The 19,063-nt window shown below is 37.5% G+C and overlaps 1 protein-coding gene across 6 annotated transcripts in view; it reads left to right on the forward strand.

Annotated features, from left to right (window-relative positions):
• LOC121480649 (cytochrome P450 20A1) overlaps positions 1-19,063 on the forward strand; it is a 61,707-nt gene that overhangs the window by 23,032 nt on the left and 19,612 nt on the right. For 5 of the 6 annotated variants that reach the window (XM_041737377.1, XM_041737375.1, XM_041737379.1 and 2 more), the window contains 3 exons: positions 8,900-9,067; positions 15,632-15,710; positions 18,711-18,826. In XM_041737377.1, the coding sequence (XP_041593311.1) occupies positions 8,900-9,067; positions 15,632-15,710; positions 18,711-18,826 (363 nt within the window). The remainder of the gene's footprint in view (positions 1-8,899; positions 9,068-15,631; positions 15,711-18,710; positions 18,827-19,063) is intronic. The other variant, XM_041737376.1, reaches the window with a different exon arrangement.

The following is a 19,063-nucleotide window of genomic DNA, read 5'->3' on the forward strand; positions in this document are numbered from 1 at the left end:
GGGAGCTGATTTGGGGGAGAGAAGAGCTGTAGATATTACAAAGGGGAGAGACCCCTGATTACAGAGAGAGGAACAGGAGAGAAAGGAAAGAAAGAAAAAGAATGAAAGCACATGCAGGGACTTGCACAAGAGAAACTCTTTCCCCAAAACCATTGACTGGGAAAGAGAGGGGCTGAATACCACAAGTTTTATGAACAGTGAAGCTCAGGGTCTGAAGTTCAAAAATCTATGCCATTCCAGGGTCACGCCTGGTGGGCTTAGCAGTCCTCTGGTGGGGAAGGAGGGTGGAAAGCCAGGAGTGGGCAGTATGGTCTGAGGATCCTCTGGGTTGCACAGGGAGAAGCAGTTCCCTGCTTGGAATACATTTGGGAGTAGTGACATAGCCTCTCTGGGGACAAAAAATCTGACAGTCACCATTGAGCTGCCCCCTTCCCCAACATAGGAACAAAGACAGCCGCTGAGGGCAGCAAACCTTGGTACTGGTTTTTAGCTGCACTTTACCATAAACTCTGAACCACTCTGTGCTTGTGCAACTGATTTCTGGAACAAGCCTGCACTAACCACAGCACAGTGAGATCCTACCCCAGAAGGTAGGCGAGGATCTCCAAAATTTGGAGTTTTGAAACCCTGAGAAAAAACACAGGAGTGCTATGCCGCCTGGCTGGTGGACAGCTTCAAGACAGGCATGGTGAAGGCAAGGGCTCTGTCAGAAGCTGGGGACACGAGAGGTAATTGTTTCCTCTTCTGGCTTCCTGAAGAGTGGCAGGTGTTAGCTGCTTGCTCAAGGGAGGAGAGAGCCTGACAGTGCCATTTTCCACCCTGCTATCAGCACTGACCAACTTCAGGAGGCAAAACAGTGCCACCTAGTGGAGGTAGGAGCTTCTGCACCAAGCATTCTCCCTGGCTATGCCCTGGGTCTCTACTAGGGCAAGTCAGCTTGAGAATCAGCACCGCAGGCCCCACTCCCGCAAGACCCAACAGAAACCCCTTACATGTACTAAGTCTGCTGATCATAGGGTGCTCCAAAGCTTAAGCTCTTAAGGGAAATAGGACCTAGCTTTTTTTTTTTTTTTTTTTGACATTTTTTAAAAAAGATTTATTCATTTATTTTAGAGCAGGGGGAGGGGCAGAAGGAGAGGGAGAATCTCAAGCAGACTCCCTGCTGAGTGCGGAGCCCAGCACAAGGCTCAATCTCAACCCCAAGATCATGACCTGAGCTGAAATCAAGAGTTGAATGCTGGGGCAGCCCCAGTGGCACAGCAGTTTAGCGCCACCTGCAGCCCAGGGTGTGATCCTGGAGACCCTGGATCGAGTCCCACATCAGGCTCTCTGTATGATGCCTGCTTCTCCCTCTGCCTGTGTCTCTGCCTCTCTCTCTTTCTCTCTCTCTATGAATAAATAAATAAAATCTTTAAAAATAAAAAATAAAAAAGAGTTGGATGCTTAACCTACGAGCCACCCAGGCACCCCTTGGACCTCTTCCTAATATAGGCATGACTCTCAGGAGGAGGAGTACAACAGGCTTCCCTAACTATCACACACACAAAAACAGTGACCTAGACAAAAATGACAAGACATAGGAATTCACCTCAAAGAAAGAACAGGAACAATTCATGGCCAGGATTTATCACTACAGATACAAATAGGATGTCTGAACCAGAATTTAAAATGACAATCCTAAGGATTCTAGCTGGGCTTGAGAAAAGCATTAGAGAGATTCTTATGAGAGAATCCTTTACTGCAGAGACTAAAAAAACCCTAAAAACTAGTTAGGCCAAAATAAAAAATGCTATAACCAAGATGCAAAACTGACTTAATGCAATGACCACAAGGATGAACAGTAATGAATGCACATATATCCATACAATAGAACTATACTCAGACATAAAGACCAAACTATTGATACATGTAAAAACATGGAGGAATCTTAAAAGCATTATGTTAGACACAAAAGATCAGTGGTTGCAGTGCACTAGAGTGAGAGAAGAGAACTGACTGCAAAGGAGCACAAGAAGGCTTTTTGGAGTGACAAAAATATATCACTGAATGAATCAGTGATATAAAAGATAAAATTATGGAAAATAACAAAGTTGAAAAAAGAGGGAATGAAAGGTATTGGATCACAAATGTAGACTTAAGGAACTCAGTAACTCTTTAAAGCATAATAACATTTGTATCAGAGTCCCAGGAGAAGAGAAAGAAAAAGAAGCAGAAGGTTTATTTGAGCAAGGTTTATGTGAAAACTTCCGTAATCTGGGGAAGGAAACAGACGTTGAAATCCCAAGAAGCACAGAGAACTCCCATTAAATTCAACAAAAGCCAGTCATCATCAAGACAAAACATAATCAAATTCATAAAGTACACAAAAGAAAGAATCTTGAAAGCAGCAAGGAAAAATAAGTCCTTAACCTCTAATGGAAGACAGATCAGGTACACAGCAGATCTGTCCACAGAAACTTGGCAGGCCAGTGAAAGTGGCATGGTATATTCAACATGCTGAAAGGGAAAAATATGCAGCCGAGAATACTTTATCCAGCAAGGCTGTCATTCAGAAGAGAAGGAGATAGAGTTTTCCAGACAAAGAAAAACTAAAGGAGTTAGTGATCACTAAACCAGCTCTGCAAGAAATATTAAAGAGGATCTTTGAGTGGGAGGAGGGGGAGACCAAAAACAACAAAGACTAGAAAGGAACTGAGAACGTCACCAGAAACACCAACTCTACAGGTAACATAATGGCACTAAATTCATATCTTTCAGCAATCACTCTGAATGTAAAAGGACTAAATGCTCCAATCAAAAGACATAGGGTATCAGAATTTATTAAAAACATAAGACCCATCTATATGCTGTCTACAAGAGACTCATTTTAGACCTAAAGACATCTGCAGATCGAAAGTGAGGAGATAGAGAACCATCTATCATGCTAACAGATGCTGAGAGAAAGCTGGAGTAGCCACCCTTATGTCAGACAAGGTAGATTTTAAACCAAAGACTAACAAGAGATGAAGAAGGGCACTATATCGCAATAAAGGAGTCTATCCATCAGGAATATCTAACAATTGTAAATATGTATGCTCCCAACTTGGGAGCACCCAAATATATAAACTAGACTTGTAACCAGCAGAGAAATTTAATCAATAAAAAATCTCCCAACAAACAAAAGTCCAGGGCCAGATGGCTTCCCAGGGGGATTCTACCAAGTTTTTTTGTTGTTGTTGAACATTTTATTGTTTGAGAGAGAGAGAGAGATCATAAGCAGGGGGGAAGAGCAGAGGGAGAAGCAGACTCCCTGCTGAGCAGGGAGCCCAATGCAGGACTCAATCCCAGGACCGTGAGATCATGACCTGAGCTTAAGGCAGATGCTTAACTGAGTCACTCAGGTGCCCTATCAGACATTTAAAGAAGAGTTAAAACCCATTTTTCTGGGATCCCTGGGTGGCGCAGTGGTTTAGCGCCTGCCTTTGCCCCAGGGCGCGATCCTGGAGACCCAGGATCGAATCCCACGTCGGGCTCCCGGTGCATGGAGCCTGCTTCTCCCTCTGCCTATGTCTCTGCCTCTCTCTCTCTCTCTCTCTGTGTGTGTGACTATCATAAATAAATAAAAATTTTTAAAAAAATAAATAAAATAAAACCCATTTTTCTCAAACTCTTCCAAAAAATAAAAATGGAAAGAAAACTTCCAAACTCATCCTAGGCGCCCAGCATTACTTTGATTCTAAAGCCAGACAAAGACTCCGGTAAAAAGAATTGCAGGCTAGTATCCCTGATGAACATGGATGCAAAAATTCTCAAGATCCTAGCAAATCCAATCCAATAGAAATTTAGAAGAATTATTCACCATGATCAAGTAAGATTTATTCCTAGGCTGCTAGAGTGGCTCAATATTTGCAAATCAATCAATGGGATATACCACAATAATGAAAGAAAGGATAAGAACCATATGATCCCCCCAGTCGAATGCAGAAAAATTTGACCAAACACAGCATCTATTGATAAAAACCCTCAACCAAGATGGAACATATCTCAACATCATAAAAGCCATATATGAAAGTCCCACAGCAAATGTCCTCAGTGGAGAAAAACTGAGAACTTTTCCTTTACAATTAGGAACTAGACGGGGATCTTCATTCTTACCATTACTATTCAACATAGTATTGGAAGTCTTAGCCTCAGCAACCAGATAACAAAAAGAAATAAAAGGTACTTAAATCAGTGGGGAAGAAGTCAGAATTTCACCATTTGCAGATGACATTATACTCTGTGTAAAAAACCTGAAAGACTCCACCAGAAAATGCTAGAACTGATATATGAATTCAGCAAAATCACAGGTTATAAAATTAATGTAGAGAAATCTGTTGCATTTCTATATACCAAAAATGAAGCAGCAGAAAAATAATTAGTCCCATTTACAATTGCACCAAAAACAATAAGATACCTAGGAATAAACCTTTTACCTAAATAAAGAGGTAAAAGATCTGTACTCTGAAAACTATAAAACACTTATGAAAGAAATGGAAGAGGACACAAAGAAATGGGGAAAAAAATTTCATGTTCATGGATTGGAATAAACATTGTTAAAATGTTTATACTACCCAAAGCAATCTACACATTCAATGCAATACTTCTCAAAATACCACCAATATTTTTCACAGAGCTAGAACAAAGAATCCTAAAGTTTTATGGAACCAAAAAACCTACAGTAGCCAAAGCAATCTTGAAAAGGAAAAGCAAAATGGGAGACATCGCAATTCCAGAGTTCAAGCTGTATTCAAAAGCTGTAATCATCAAGACAGTCTGATAATGGCACAAAAACAGGCACATACATCAATGAAACAGAATAGAAAACCCAGAAATGGACCCATAAGTATATGGTCAACTAATCTTCCACAAAGCAGGAAAGAATAGCCAGTGTAAAAAAGAATGTCTCTTCAACAGTGTTGGAAAAACTGGACAGCGACATGCAGAAGAATGAAACTGGACCACTTTTCTTACACCATGCATAAAAATAAATTCAAAATGGATGAGAGGAAAAAAAATTTTTTTAATTAAAAATTAAAAAAAAAATTGATGAGAGACCTAAATGTGAGACAGGAATCCATCACAATCCTAGAGGATAACACAGGCAGCAACCTCTTTAACCTCTTTAACTTTGGCTGTAGCAACTTCTACAAGACACATTGCTGGAGACAAGGGAAACAAAAGCAGAAATGAATTATTGGGACTTCAGGATAAAAAGCTTCTTCATAGCAAAGGAAACAATCAACAAAACAAAGGCTGCCTACAGAACGGAGAAGATATGCAAATGACATCTGATAATGGGTTAATATCCCAAATCTGTGAAGAACTCATCAAACTCAACACCCAAAAACCAAATAATCCAATCAAGAAATGGGCAGAAGACATAAAATAGACATTTTTCCAAAGAAGACATCCAGATGGCTAACAGACATATGAAAAAATGTTAAACACCCCTCATCATCAGGAAATACAAATCAAAACCACAATGAGATACCACCTCACACCTGACAGAATGGCTAAAATTAGCAACACAGTAAAAAACATGTTGGTGAGGATGTGGAGAAAGGGGAACCCTCTTACCCTGTTTGTAGGAATGCAACCCGGTGCAACCATTCTGGAAAACAGTATGGTGGTTCCTCAAAAAGTTAAAAATAGAACTACCCCATGATCCAGTGATTGCACTACTAGGTATTTACCCAAAGGATACAAAAATAAAGATTCAAATATATACATCCTGATGCTTATAGCAGCAATATCAACAATAGTCAAACTACGGAGAGAGCAAAATGCCCATCGACTGATGAATGGATAAAGAGGTGGTATATATGTATATATAATGTAATATTACTCAGCCATCAAAAATGAAATCTTGCCATTTACAGCAACATAGGTAAAGCTGAAGTGTATTATGCTAAGTGAAATAAATCAGAGAAAGACAAATACCATATGATTTCACTTGTGTGGAATTTAGGGAAGAAAACGAGTGAACATGTGGGAAGAGGAGAAAAGAGAAGAAGGGGGAGGCAAACCATAAGGGACCTTTTTTTAAAAAAAAATTTCATTTTTTTATTTTAGAGAAAGAACATGAATGGTGGAGTGGAGGGGCAGCAAGAGAAGGAAAGAAAGAGAAGCAGGAATCCCCCTGAGCATGGAGCCTGACTTGAGACTCCATCCCACAACCCTGGGGTCTTGACCTGAGCCGAAATCAAGTCACTTAATCAAGGGAACCACTCAGGCACTTCAAGAGACTCTTAACTATAAAGAACAAATAGGGTTGATGGAGGGAGGAGGGTGGGGGATGGGCTAAATGAATGATGGGTATTGAGAGTAATTGTTATGATAAGCATTTTATGTAAGTGATAAATCACTAAATTCTACTCCTGAAGCCAATATTACACTATATGTTAACTAGAATTTAAATTTAAATTAAAATTTGGAAGAAAGAGAATGGTAATAGACAACAAACATACCAATAAATTTTCAAAGTTGTGATAGTGGCATATGTGGAGTTGACAAAATAGTGTCCAGAAAAAGTGCTAAGTTCATATGGGAATCCGTGTATAATGAGTGGCATTTCAAATTAGTGGAAAAAAGACATATACTTAATGGTGAGCATTTCGAAAATTAAGTGAACAAATAAATCAATGGAATGCACACTTTATACCAAAGTAAATTTTCCTTTAAATGTGAACTTCAAGGTAAAGGCTCGGCATTGGTATGTGATACTTGGGATAAATTCAAACAATGGCTCAATACTAAGATTGTATAAGAGTGTAGTTTTGTCACGTAGTGTTTGGCCTGACAAGTTCCTTAAAAACGAGTAGATATTCTGCAGTAGGGACGTCTGGGTGGCTCGGTGGTTGAGCATCTGCCTTTGGCTCAGTGGGTGATCCTGGAGTCCCGGGATCGAGTTCCACATTGGGCTCCCTACATGGAGCCTGTTTCTCTTTCTGCCTATGTCTTTGCCTCTATCTCTCTCTTTCTCAGGAATAAATAAATAAAAATTTAAAAAAAAAGATATTCTGGAGTAGACTGAGTTGATGAAGAAGGTAAGGTTTGGTACTTCAGTATCTGAGTGGGTGAACACTTAACACTCTGGGATTTTTCCCAGTTCTGTGCATGAATCTGAGATGGTTGCAAGTTCCATATTTTCCTAGAGTTGTTTTGAGATAAAGCAAAAGAACTTTGTTTAGACAAAGGAAATCTTATGGGTTCATTATGTATCTATTAATGTGTTTTATTTTTTCTACCAGAAAGCATTTTTACCCCCAATATTTACCTTTCACATTAGGAATGTCTGTGATTATCTGTAAGTCAAACTTACATTGGCTTTTCTAAGTTTGCCTAGAAATAGCCTCAATTTAATGGTTTGTTTCCAACATCTTTTTTTCACCTTTTAGTATGAAGTTATGTGAACTTGAGTAGTTACTATAGAATATAAGTTTTTAAGGTATCGGAATTATTTTGTTCATAACATGAAAGTAATTTTTAAATTATGTAGTAATATTCTGTTTTAATCATTATCTTCCTATTTTCTTCACACTTCACCCATCTCAAAGAGTTCTTTTATTTTTTTAAAAAGATTTTATATATTTATTCATGATAGGGAGAGAGAGAGAGGCAGAGACACAGCCAGAGGGAGAAGCAGGCTCCATGCAGGTAGTCTGATGTGGGACTCGATCCTGGGTCTCCAGGATCACACCCTGGGCCAAAGCCAGGCGCTAAACCTCTGAGCCACCCAGGGATCCCCTCAAAGAATTCTTTTAAAGTATATTAACTGGGAGCACCTTTGGCTCAGGTCGTGATCTCAGGATCCTAGGATCTAGTTCCGCATCTGGCTTCCTGAAGGGAGCCTGCTTGTCCCTCTGCCTCTCTCTGCCTGTCATGAATGAATGAATGAATAAAGTAAATAAATAAATAAATATTTTTTAAAAAAGTATAATAACTGGTTCAACTCATTAATCTTGATACTATGGAATCATTAAAGCTTCCCTTCTCTTTCTCCAAAAAAAAAAAAAAAAAGTATTTCAGCTACATCACTTTAAGTTGCTATAAAACCCATGTAGTGAGATTCTTTTCATTTTGAACATTTATTCTCTTTCTCACAATACTTAATTTTAATCCTTTACATTGTGACAAAACTTTCATGGATTTGATATGGCAGAGGAACTTAAATTTAAGTATATTACCCCACCAAACCTTTCTTCCATTATGTGACATGGGTGTAGTTATCCCTATCACGGCAGCCACACAAGACAGGATTTGTCATATGCATTTACCTGTTGGGATACCTGAACCATAGAAGAGTCAAGCAAATTGCTCGCAGTCACCTTGTTTCTGAGTGACAGAGCTAGAAAGAAAACAAAGTTTTTTCTGATTCCAAAGTCTCTTTACTACCCACTGTTTTTATTCCACATGGGATTTAATAAATATTTATTGAATGAAGGAATGGCAAAGAGACTGAGAAGTTTCTGTCACTGAAGCATGTGTAAGGTTTTACATATTTATGTTTATTGAATGTGATGAACCTTTTTTTTAAAATTTTAGAGTATTTTTAGAAACTACGATTTTAGTCTCTTAATTTCTATTAGGTTTGAGGTTTTTTTCAACTCTTGAACTTTTCATTTATATTTTCTGTTTGTATTATTATGATGGTGGTTCTGTTTTGTTTTGCAAATCAAAACCCTTTGACAGAATCTGAACCTGAACCACTGAGGGTATAATTGTAGGTAGAGCCAGTGTTAGCCTGACAAGTCAACTAAACACCTGAATGTTTACTTTGATTACAGAGTTGAACTGTGAAATTAATCTACTTGCTGAATTTTTCTAAGATTTATCAAGAGAAATTAATAAATCATTGTGGTTTTCTGTTCCCTTTCAGCTTTCAGAAGAATTATTAGATAAATGGCTCTCTTACCCAGAGTCCCAGCATGTACCCCTCTGCCAGCATATGCTTGGTTTTGCTATGAAGTCTGTTACACAGATAGTAATGGGTAGTACATTTGAAGATGACCAGGAGGTCATTCACTTCCAGAAGAATCATGGCACAGTAAGTCTTGGGACAAATGTAAAATTATTCTTTCACCAAATTGGATAGTTTAATGATACAGACTTCACCTCTCAAGAAGGTTTAAGGTCCTGTAGTGTAGAATTTCGTTGTTTTGAGCTAAAATGGCAAGGCAAGCAAAGATAATTGTCTTTCTAAAAAATGTAAGAATTATTTTTTTAAAGATTTTATTTATTTATTTGACAGAGATTGAGAAGGCACAAGCAGTGGGCAACAGCAGGCAGAGGAAGAGGGAGAAGCAGGCTCTCCACTGAGCAGGGAGCCTGATGTGGGCTTGATCCTAGGGTCTCAGGATCATGACCTGAGCTGAAGGCGGACGCTTAACTGACTGAGCCACCCAGGTGCCCCAAGAATTACCTTTTTTAAGCAATTTTTGAAATTTAAAAAGTAGATGACTATAGAAATTTCCTTTTAATACTTACCAGATATGTTACTAAATTCTAGAATAAAGAGAAAAACTGGGATCCCTGGGTGGCGCAGCGGTTTAGCGCCTGCCTTTGGCCCAGGGCGCGATCCTGGAGACCCAGGATCGAATCCCACGTCAGGCTCCCGGTGCATGGAGCCTGCTTCTCCCTCTGCCTGTGTCTCTGCCTCTCTCTCTCTCTCTCTCTCTCTCTCACTGTGTGCCTATCATAAATAAATAAAAATTAAAAAAAAAATTTAGAATAAAGAGAAAAACTTTAATAGAACTAGACTATGTCCCATATAGAAAGAAATCAAAGCCAGTGGAACATTAAAATGCTAATGAAATGAATGTGACTTAAAAAAAGGCTAATTCAGTCTAAAATTGATTTACTTTTTTTTTTCTAAATTTGCATATGGAATTTATTCTATATTTTTATTAATGCCTGTATTAACTTATTTAATCCTAATATTAATTGATTCAAATCATACAAATGCAAGTCATTTTGCTGTATTTTGGGTCTCTGAAAGATTATTCCTTATTTAATTCAAATCTATAAAAACATTTTGGTTAAATAATCAGGATAGTGTGTTTAAAATTAAAATCACTACGAATTATGGCTTTACACCCTGTTATTGTTTAATATACTTTTTCCCATTAAAATGTTTTAACTGCATATCTCTGATGATTAACAAATATATATTTCTTGTTAACATATTCACGAGTGTAAAAATAAAGGTGGAAAAATCACTCTAACTTCCGCTTCCTAGAGAAACTAATCTGTACCCAGGCAAAATAAATTGGTTAAGGAATTCCTAAAATGCCTTCATATTTTTTTTTTAAATTTTTATTTATTTATGATAGTCACAGAGAGAGAGAGAGAGAGGCAGAGACATAGGCAGAAGGAGAAGCAGGCTCCATGCACCGGGAGCCCGACGTGGGATTCGATCCCGGGTCTCCAGGATCATGCCCTGGGCCAAAGGCAGGCACCAAACCGCTGCACCACCCAGGGATCCCATGCCTTCATATTTTTTTTTTTTTAATTTTTATTTACTTATGATAGTCACACACAGAGAGAGAGAGGCAGAGACACAGGCAGAGGGAGAAGCAGGCTCCATGCACCGGAAGCCCGACGTGGGATTCGATCCCGGGTCTCCAGGATCGCGCCCTGGGCCAAAGGCAGGCGCCAAACCGCTGCGCCACCCAGGGATCCCTTTTTTTTTTTTTTCATATTTTAATGAAGAATCGATTTTTGACTCAGTTATTGTCTGATTTTTTCATGTTGACAAGATAGCATTTTTTATTTTTTAAGATTTTATTTATTTATTCATGAGAGACACAGAGAGAGAGTCAAAGACATAGGCAGAGGGAGAAGCAGGCTCCATGCAGGGAGCCTGATATGGGACTCGATCCTGAGTCTTCAGGATCACGACCTGAGCCAAAGGCAGATGCTTAACCACTGAGCCACCTAGGCATCCCAAGATAACATTTTTTAAAAGAGGCATCCACTATTATTTCCAAGATGACCTGTTCTATATGTTTTTATGCTGGTATTTTCTTTCTCTTCCTTTTTTCATTCTTTCCTTAGAACTTCAAAATAGAAATAATTTCAAACTTAGAGAAAAAGTTGCAACTAGTGTAAGGAAGTCCCATATATCTTTTACCCAGGTTCATCAGTTCACATTTTACCATGTTTGCTTTTGTCATTCATTATCTACTTTATCTGTCTTTACATTGCTCCCACTCTTACCTGAACCATTTGAGAGAAAAGTGGACATTTTGCTTTTTTTCCCTCCAAATACTTCAGTCTGTATTTCCTAAAAACAGGGTATTCTCTTATATAGTGACAACATAGTTTTCAAACTTGGGAAATTAAACATTTATACAATACTGTTATCCATAGCCCATATTCAAATTTCTTTATTTTCAGTAGTCAGACCTCTTTAATGTGGAACAGTTCCTCAGTTTCTCTTTGTTTTCTGACCTTGACATTTAACAAATGCAGGGCAGTTATTTTGTGCAGTGTCTCAATTTGGATTTGAGTAAATTCAAACTATGTATTTTTTGGAATGTGGTATTCTTTTAACAGTACTAGAAGTTGTCAAAGGAAAGTTTTCAGACCATAAACATGACTTAAATTCTTCCTTCAAATGATCTTTTAATATCCGCAGCACCACAGTGTCGCTGTTGTTCTATCATGCCACCAGGAATAATAACCAATTAATACATGCAGGGGCAATGACAACTGCATCATGACTGCTGTTTGGTTGGCAACAGTTGAGAGATGCCATCAATTGTAGAATGTATACTGATTTCCAGATGTCAAACTGAAAAATGTACTCCTCACATATAGTTGCATACTGTGTTTCTGAAATGCCCCTCCAAAAACATTGTCCCAATTATTTTCCCAATGCTAGTGTTCTCTTTCCTTGACATTTAGAGTTATTGGTCCTTTAAATATTTGCCTATGTAATAAGTCAAAAGTGTTATTACATGATTATAATTTATATTTTTATTGTTTATAAGGTAAACATCATTTAATATTTTTATTGAACACTTGTGCTTCTTTTGTAGGATACTTTCTTATGTCCTTTGCCTATATTCCTACTGATGTGTTTCTTACTAATCAGAAAGAGCTGTTTATTTTTTAAAAATTTATCTTTATTTTTTAAAGTAATCTGTGTGCCCACGGTGGGGTTTGAACTCATGACCCCAAGATCAAGAGTTGCATGCTCTACTGACTAAGCCAGCCAGATAGCCAAGAGCTCTTTATTTATTTTTTTTTTAATTTTTTTATTTATTTATGATAGTCACACACACAGAGAGAGAGACGTAGAGACATAGGCAGAGGGAGAAGCAGGCTCCATGCACCAGGAGCCTGACGTGGGATTCGATCCTGGGTCTCCAGGATCGCGCCCTGGGCCAAAGGCAGGCGCTAAACCACTGCGCCACCCAGGGATCCCAAGAGCTCTTTATTTTTATCTCAGTTTTCATTTATAGGGCTTAAAAGCATTTATTTTTAAATGCAATTCTGGATTTACAATAAAATTGATAGAAAAGGGGGTCTTTTTTTTTTTTTTTTTTTTTTAGAAAAGGGGGTCTTGGTGGCTCAGTTGATTAAGCATCTGACTCTTGATTTCTGCTCATGATCTCAGAGTTGTGAGATTGAGCCCCACATTGGGCTCTGTGCTGGGTGTGAAGCCTGCTTAGGACTTTTTCTCTCCTTCTCCCTCTCAAAAGAAAAACAAAAATTGAGAGGAAGACACAGAAGTTTCTTGTGTACGCCTTGCTTCCACACATGCATAGCCTTTACCATTATGGACATCACTTACCAGAATTGTACATTTTTTTCAAAGGATAAACTTATATATTGACATACCATAATTACTCCAAGGGTTCACAGTTGGTATTGTTCATTCAGTGGGTTTGGACAAATGTATAATGACATATATCTATCATTATAATAACATATAAAGGATTTTCACTGCCCTAAAAATCCTCTGTCTATTCACCTCCTGCCCCTTCTTTCTGGCAAGCACCAATCATTTTATTGTATTCATAGTTTTGCCTTTTCTAGAAATGTCATATAGTTGGAATCATTCAGTACGTAGACTTCTCAGATGGGCTTCCTTCACTTACATATTTTTCACTTACATTTAAGCTTCATCCATGTCTTTTCATGGCTTGATAGCTCATTTATTTTAGCACTGAATAGTATTGCATTGTCAGGATGTACCACAGTTTATCCATTCATCTGCTAAAGGGTATCTTTATTGCTTACCAGTTTTGGCAGTTATGAACAAAGCTGCAGTGAAAATCTGTGTGCAGGTTTTTTTGTGTGGATATGTTTCCAACTCCTTTGGGTAAATACCAAGAGGTGTGATTGCTGGTAAAAGTATGTTTAGTTTTGTAAGAAACTGTTTTTGAGGATTCTATTGTATATCCTCTGGTTTAGAGATTCTTTCCTAAGCTGTGACCAGTGTACTAATAAGCCTGGGAAAGGCATTCTTCACTACTGCTGCAGTGTTTTTTATCTCTAGCATTTCGTTTTGGTTGTTAGGATTTCCATCTCTCTGCTTACATTGCCTGTCTGTTTTTGCATGTTGTGTACTTTATCCTTTACCTAAGGATCCTTTAGAACCTTTAGCAACATATTAAGCAGAGTTATTTTAAATTCCTGGAGGCACCTGAGTGGCTAAGTCGTTGGGCATCTAACTCTTGGTTTTGGCTCAGGTTGTGGTCTTGGGGTTGTTAGAGCAAGCCCAGAGTTGGGCTCCACACTGGGCGTGAGGCCTGCTTGAGGTTATCTTTCTCTCCCTCCCCCCCACCTCTCATGCCCTAAATTAATTAATTAATTAATTCCTTATCTGATAATGTCCCTGCCATATCCACATTCTCATGCTTGCTCTGTTTCTTCAATTGTGTTTCCTCTGCCCTTTGTAATTTTTTTTTGATAGCTGTATGTAATATACCATGTAAAAGAAACTGGTGTCAATAGGCCTTTAGTAATGTGGTGGTGAGGTGTGGGGAAAGGGAAAGCATCCCATAGTCCTATGATTAGGTGTCAGTCTTTTAGTGAGCCTGTGCCTCTGGATTGTGAACTTCATAAGGGCTTCTCAGGGGGGTTTTCCTCCTCATTTAGGTGGGACAGGATGGCTAGTGGGCTAGAGTTTGGTACTTTCCTTCTTCCACACGAAACACTAGCCCTGACTGGAGTGGGATATTTCCCTTGTCCCAGGCAGTTTAGGCTCCGACAAAACCCCAACAGGTTAGGCTCTGAGGGCAGGCCTTGTTAGGAAGAATAGAGTGTTCTGGTTTATTTCAAATTGGTTCCTTTTTCAGTCCCCCTGCTAGAAACCCAAGGGGAATTTCTTCAGTTTTAACTGTGGGAACCTGGTTGAGCTCTTTGAGGTAAATCTCACAATATTTTGGGGGGGGGGGGGGGGGAGTCTGGCCTATGATTGGGTCTCCCTGGAGTTTTAATTCTTAAAGTTGTGTGCACTGAACCTCCAGCAGTTAATTACAGTTCAGGTTTTCCTACCCCAGAACTGGCTTGAGGTGGTTTCTGCTCGTGGGTCTCTCTCTGGTAAGAGGTAACTCCCTGTTTTCATGTGTCTCTTTAATCCTGGGCCCTTTCCTGTCTTCCTCTTTTCCCAGTTTGTTTAATCCCTGGGTCTTCTCTTGTCTTAGGGTCCAAGAAGACTTATTGATTTTTCAATCTGTTCAGCTTTTTGTCATTGGGATAAAGTAGCTAAATGAATTATGAATTTTTGTCCTCTGCTCTGTGTCATGCTCTGTTTCCTGGGGCACCTGGATGGCTTAGGTCATGATCTTGGGGTCCTGAGATCAAGCCCTGTGTCAGGCTTCTTGCTCAGTGGGGAGTCTGTTTCTTCCTCTGCCCCTTCCCCCTGCTCATAAAAAAACAGAAACAAAAACCTCCTTTCTTGCTTTAAGGGTAATCCTAATATAAACATTTACTCTACATTTTCTTAATACTTTTAATAATTTAAATTTTCACATTTAAAAAATCTATAACATATATCTTTGTAAGGTAAGAGTTAAGGACTCTTAACTATTAATAATTATTCAAATATTTAGCATGAGTGTTGTATTCTTTCCCTGTGTTCTTTCACAAATTTTCAATAAGCTAAGGTTTTTTTCAGGAACTAATTATCCAGTTTTGAAATAATTAGAATTCTGTTTAATTGTTTACTATCCCTAAACCTTAGACTAAATATTTGCCCTTTTTTCTGAATCTCAGTCAATGCTTATTGTATCATAGATGAAGTGAAAACTTGGAATTCCCTATGAATTTGATTTATCCACTGTTAAAATAAAGTTGAAAATTGGCTCCACTGCCATGTCCTTTTAGTCCCCATTCCTACACCTTTTAAAGAAAAGAGACTTTTGACTTTCTAGTTATAATTAGTTTTAAAGTACCCTTACTGAAATTATTAAAATATAGTTGTATTCTATCCTCAGAGACTATGGAGTAAATTATTATGCAGCCCACTTAAAAGGGAGAGCTTAATTATCAGATCTGTTGGTAAGATAGGAGTTCCTCAATTATTGGCTGAGATTGCTTGTTATTACTTTAAAAAAATCTACTTTATTAGATAATAGGTATGTTTTCCTATTTTCAGGTTTGGTCTGAGATTGGCAAAGGCTTTTTAGATGGATCACTTGATAAAAGTACTACTCGGAAAAAACAATATGAAGATGGTAAGTTTTGCCACTCTTAAAGTATAGTAATGACAGAAGGATATGTGCCCCAATTTTAATAAGATTCTCTCTGAATCATGAGATTATAGGTCATGTATATTTTCTGTCTTTATGTTTTTCTCCTACATTTCCTATATTAAAGTTTTTTCCTAAACAAAAGAGAGGTAAAAGCAGTGAATCAGTAAATGAAACTCTAGTACTCACTCTAGAATGAGGCTGGTATAGCCTATAGGAAAATGTAAGGGCACAGTTTTAGGAAAGCAAACTTGATAATACATATTAAGATACATAAATAATGAATGAAATTATCGAAGAGAAGAAAAATGTTATTTTTTTTGTCATGCTATTTCTGTAAATAGAAAACCAGAAGCGATCTAAATGTCCAACAATATAAATAGGAATTGCTAAAGAAATAATACCAACTTAAATATTGTATAGATATTTGTAAAATATGTAGCAACATAACAATTCTTGCTATTATAACAAGAGTAAAAATATTTTCAAAATTGTTGGGCATTAGTTACAACTTTGTAAAATCTAACAAAAAAATAGCAATTTTAGTTTAAGATGACTCCACAAAATTATTCTATTTTGGTTGTATATCTTCTGTCAGTAATTTAATTATTTTAATCCTTTAATACCTTTATTTTGACCTGCTTCAATTCTTTTTTTTTTAGAAGCAGGATAAATTAAAATACATGGGCTGTATTGGAACAGTGGATTATTTTTCATATATAATCGTATTGCTTCCCAGTATTCTCATCCTTCATTCTTTCAATAAATGTTTATTGAGGGTTGTAGGCACTGTTTTGTGTGTAGGAGACAAAATTCCCCGCCCTCATGGGGCTTAACATTCTAGTGATTCCCTTGATGTCCAACATAAACCCAAAGAAACCAATTTAACAGACACATTTTCTGCACTCTGGTTTTTGTTGCCTTTGTGATTATCTTGATGGATGCATTTAAGACTAATTCCCCTTAATAAAAAATGTATTTCACAAATATTGGTTCAATTAATACAAAATAAAAATTAATAATTTATATTCTTTTGTTCTAAATAAAAGTAGCTTTTCTAACATGTTATGTTCCTTAGGTTTTAACACTGGCATAAATCAAATTTGAACTTTTATTGAAAATGATTCTTTGGAAACAAAAAAAAGAAAGAAAATGATTCTTTGGTATTTATGTGAGTAGGATTCCATGGCTGAATCAGTGCATCCTTTGTTTAAGTGAGTCATTCTTAACCTGGTCTGTACATTAAAATCCCTTCAAGAACTTAAAAAAACCCTGAATTTCAGGCCTCACCCTAAACCAGTTTATTCAAAGTCTAAGAGAGAGGCCCCCTGGGCATTAGATATATCTATGATATATCTAGCTTTGCAGAGTATTCTGATATATTGGTAAGGTTGAGAATATATAGCAATAGTTCCCAAACTTTGCTACACATTGAATGTTTTAAGAAATATAGGGGGCACCTGGCTGGTGCAGTTAGAAGAGCATGGGCTTTGATCTCAGGGTCATGAGTTCCAGTCCCACACTGGGTGTAGAGATTACAAATTAATTAATTAATTAATTAAGAAATAATAAATATTGACATCCAAGCTTCCATTCCTAAACATTTGGATTTAATTGGTATGAGGTGTGACCTGTACTTTACAATTTTTTTTTTTTTAAGAGAAAGCAAAAGTAGTGGGCGGTGGGATAGAAGGAGAGAGAGAAAATCATAAGCAGACTCCATGCCTACTGTGGAGCCCAACACAGGGCTGGGTCTCTCTACCCGAATTATGACCCAAGCCAAAATCAAGAGTCAGACACTTAACTGACTGAGCATGCAGATGCCCCTACTTTATGATTTTTTTAAAAAAAGCTTCCTAGGTGATTCCAATCTGTAGCAAAGTTAGGAACCACTGCATCACAGTGTTAATTTTTCATTTTTTTAATTAATTAATTTATTTATTTATTTTAGATTTTTATTTATTCATGAGAGACACACAGAGAAAGAGAGAAAGAGAGAGGCAGAGACACAGGCAGAAGGAGATGCAGGCTGCATGCAGGGAGCCCGATGTGGGACTCGATCCTGGATTCCCAGGATCAAGCCCTGGGCTGACGGCAGCACTAAACCACTGAGCAACCTGGGCTGCCCTAATTTTTCATTTTAATCACTAATGTGTTACACTATAATATCTATATCTATATCTATATATCTATATCTATATCTATATCTATGTCTATAATGTGTTACATTATAATATCTATAATATTATGGTATATTTTTGGTGCTGGAGAGATGTCCATGAACAAAACAAAACAAAACAAAAATGCCTGTCTTTGTGGTACCACATTCTAGTGGGAAGTGGCAGACAATAATCTAAATTTACAATTCTGATTATTTCACATCTGTTTCTGTCCCTAAATTCCTTTATTTTTTAAAGATTTAATTTATTTATTCATGAGAGACAGAGAGAGAGAGGCAGAGACACAGGCAGAGGGGGGAGCCAGCTCCATGCAGGGACCCCAATGTGAGACTCAATCCTGGGACCCTAGGATCATGCCCTGGGCCGAAGACAGGCGCTAAACCGCTGAGCCACCCAGGGATCCTCCCCCCCCTAAATTCCTGATGTGGGAAAAGAGTAGAGTTAAGAGGGCAGAATTTAGAAAGAAAGTAGACAGTATCAGAGGAGAGGTTTATGTGTGTGAAGGCTTTCCAGGTGCTGGCGTTAGTTCTAGTTCTTGACCTGGGTAGTGATAATATGGTGATAGCATATAATTTATAATTATTCCTTAAATTGTACATATATAGTTTATGCAGATTTTTGTATGTAAAATTTAGCAAAAAGAAAAGTTGATGAATCTAAATATAAATCAGCTTCTTAAAAATTGTTGGTTACAACTCTTTTTTAAGTTTTATTCTGCACACAGCAACATTGTACAGAAATATTTTTAAACGTTCAGTCTTTACAAATGCTTATTCTAAAATCTTTTTTGTATTTCTTCTCTAAGCTCTTCTGCAACTGGAATCTATTTTAAAGAAAATCATAAAAGAACGAAAAGGAAAGAACTTCAGCCAACATATTTTCATTGACTCCTTAGTACAAGGGAACCTTAATGACCAACAGGTGATGTGACTGTTAAATGTTTATCAAGTAAACAATGATCATACATGTATAATATGCTTTGAATTCACTTTAATCCAGATGCCCTCCTAATATTCAGTGGCTTCTCTTTTATGGTACATCATCCATAAATAGTACAAGTATTTGGTCTCTTGTTCTTTAGCTCTTTGAAGCAACTGTGTATTATTTACTTTTGGGTAGGCAAATATTGAATCAAATTCCCCGATCATAAAAGAGGAG

The sequence above is a fragment of the Vulpes lagopus genome, chromosome 22 (genome assembly GCF_018345385.1).
Source record: "Vulpes lagopus strain Blue_001 chromosome 22, ASM1834538v1, whole genome shotgun sequence".
Lineage (NCBI taxonomy): Eukaryota > Metazoa > Chordata > Mammalia > Carnivora > Canidae > Vulpes > Vulpes lagopus.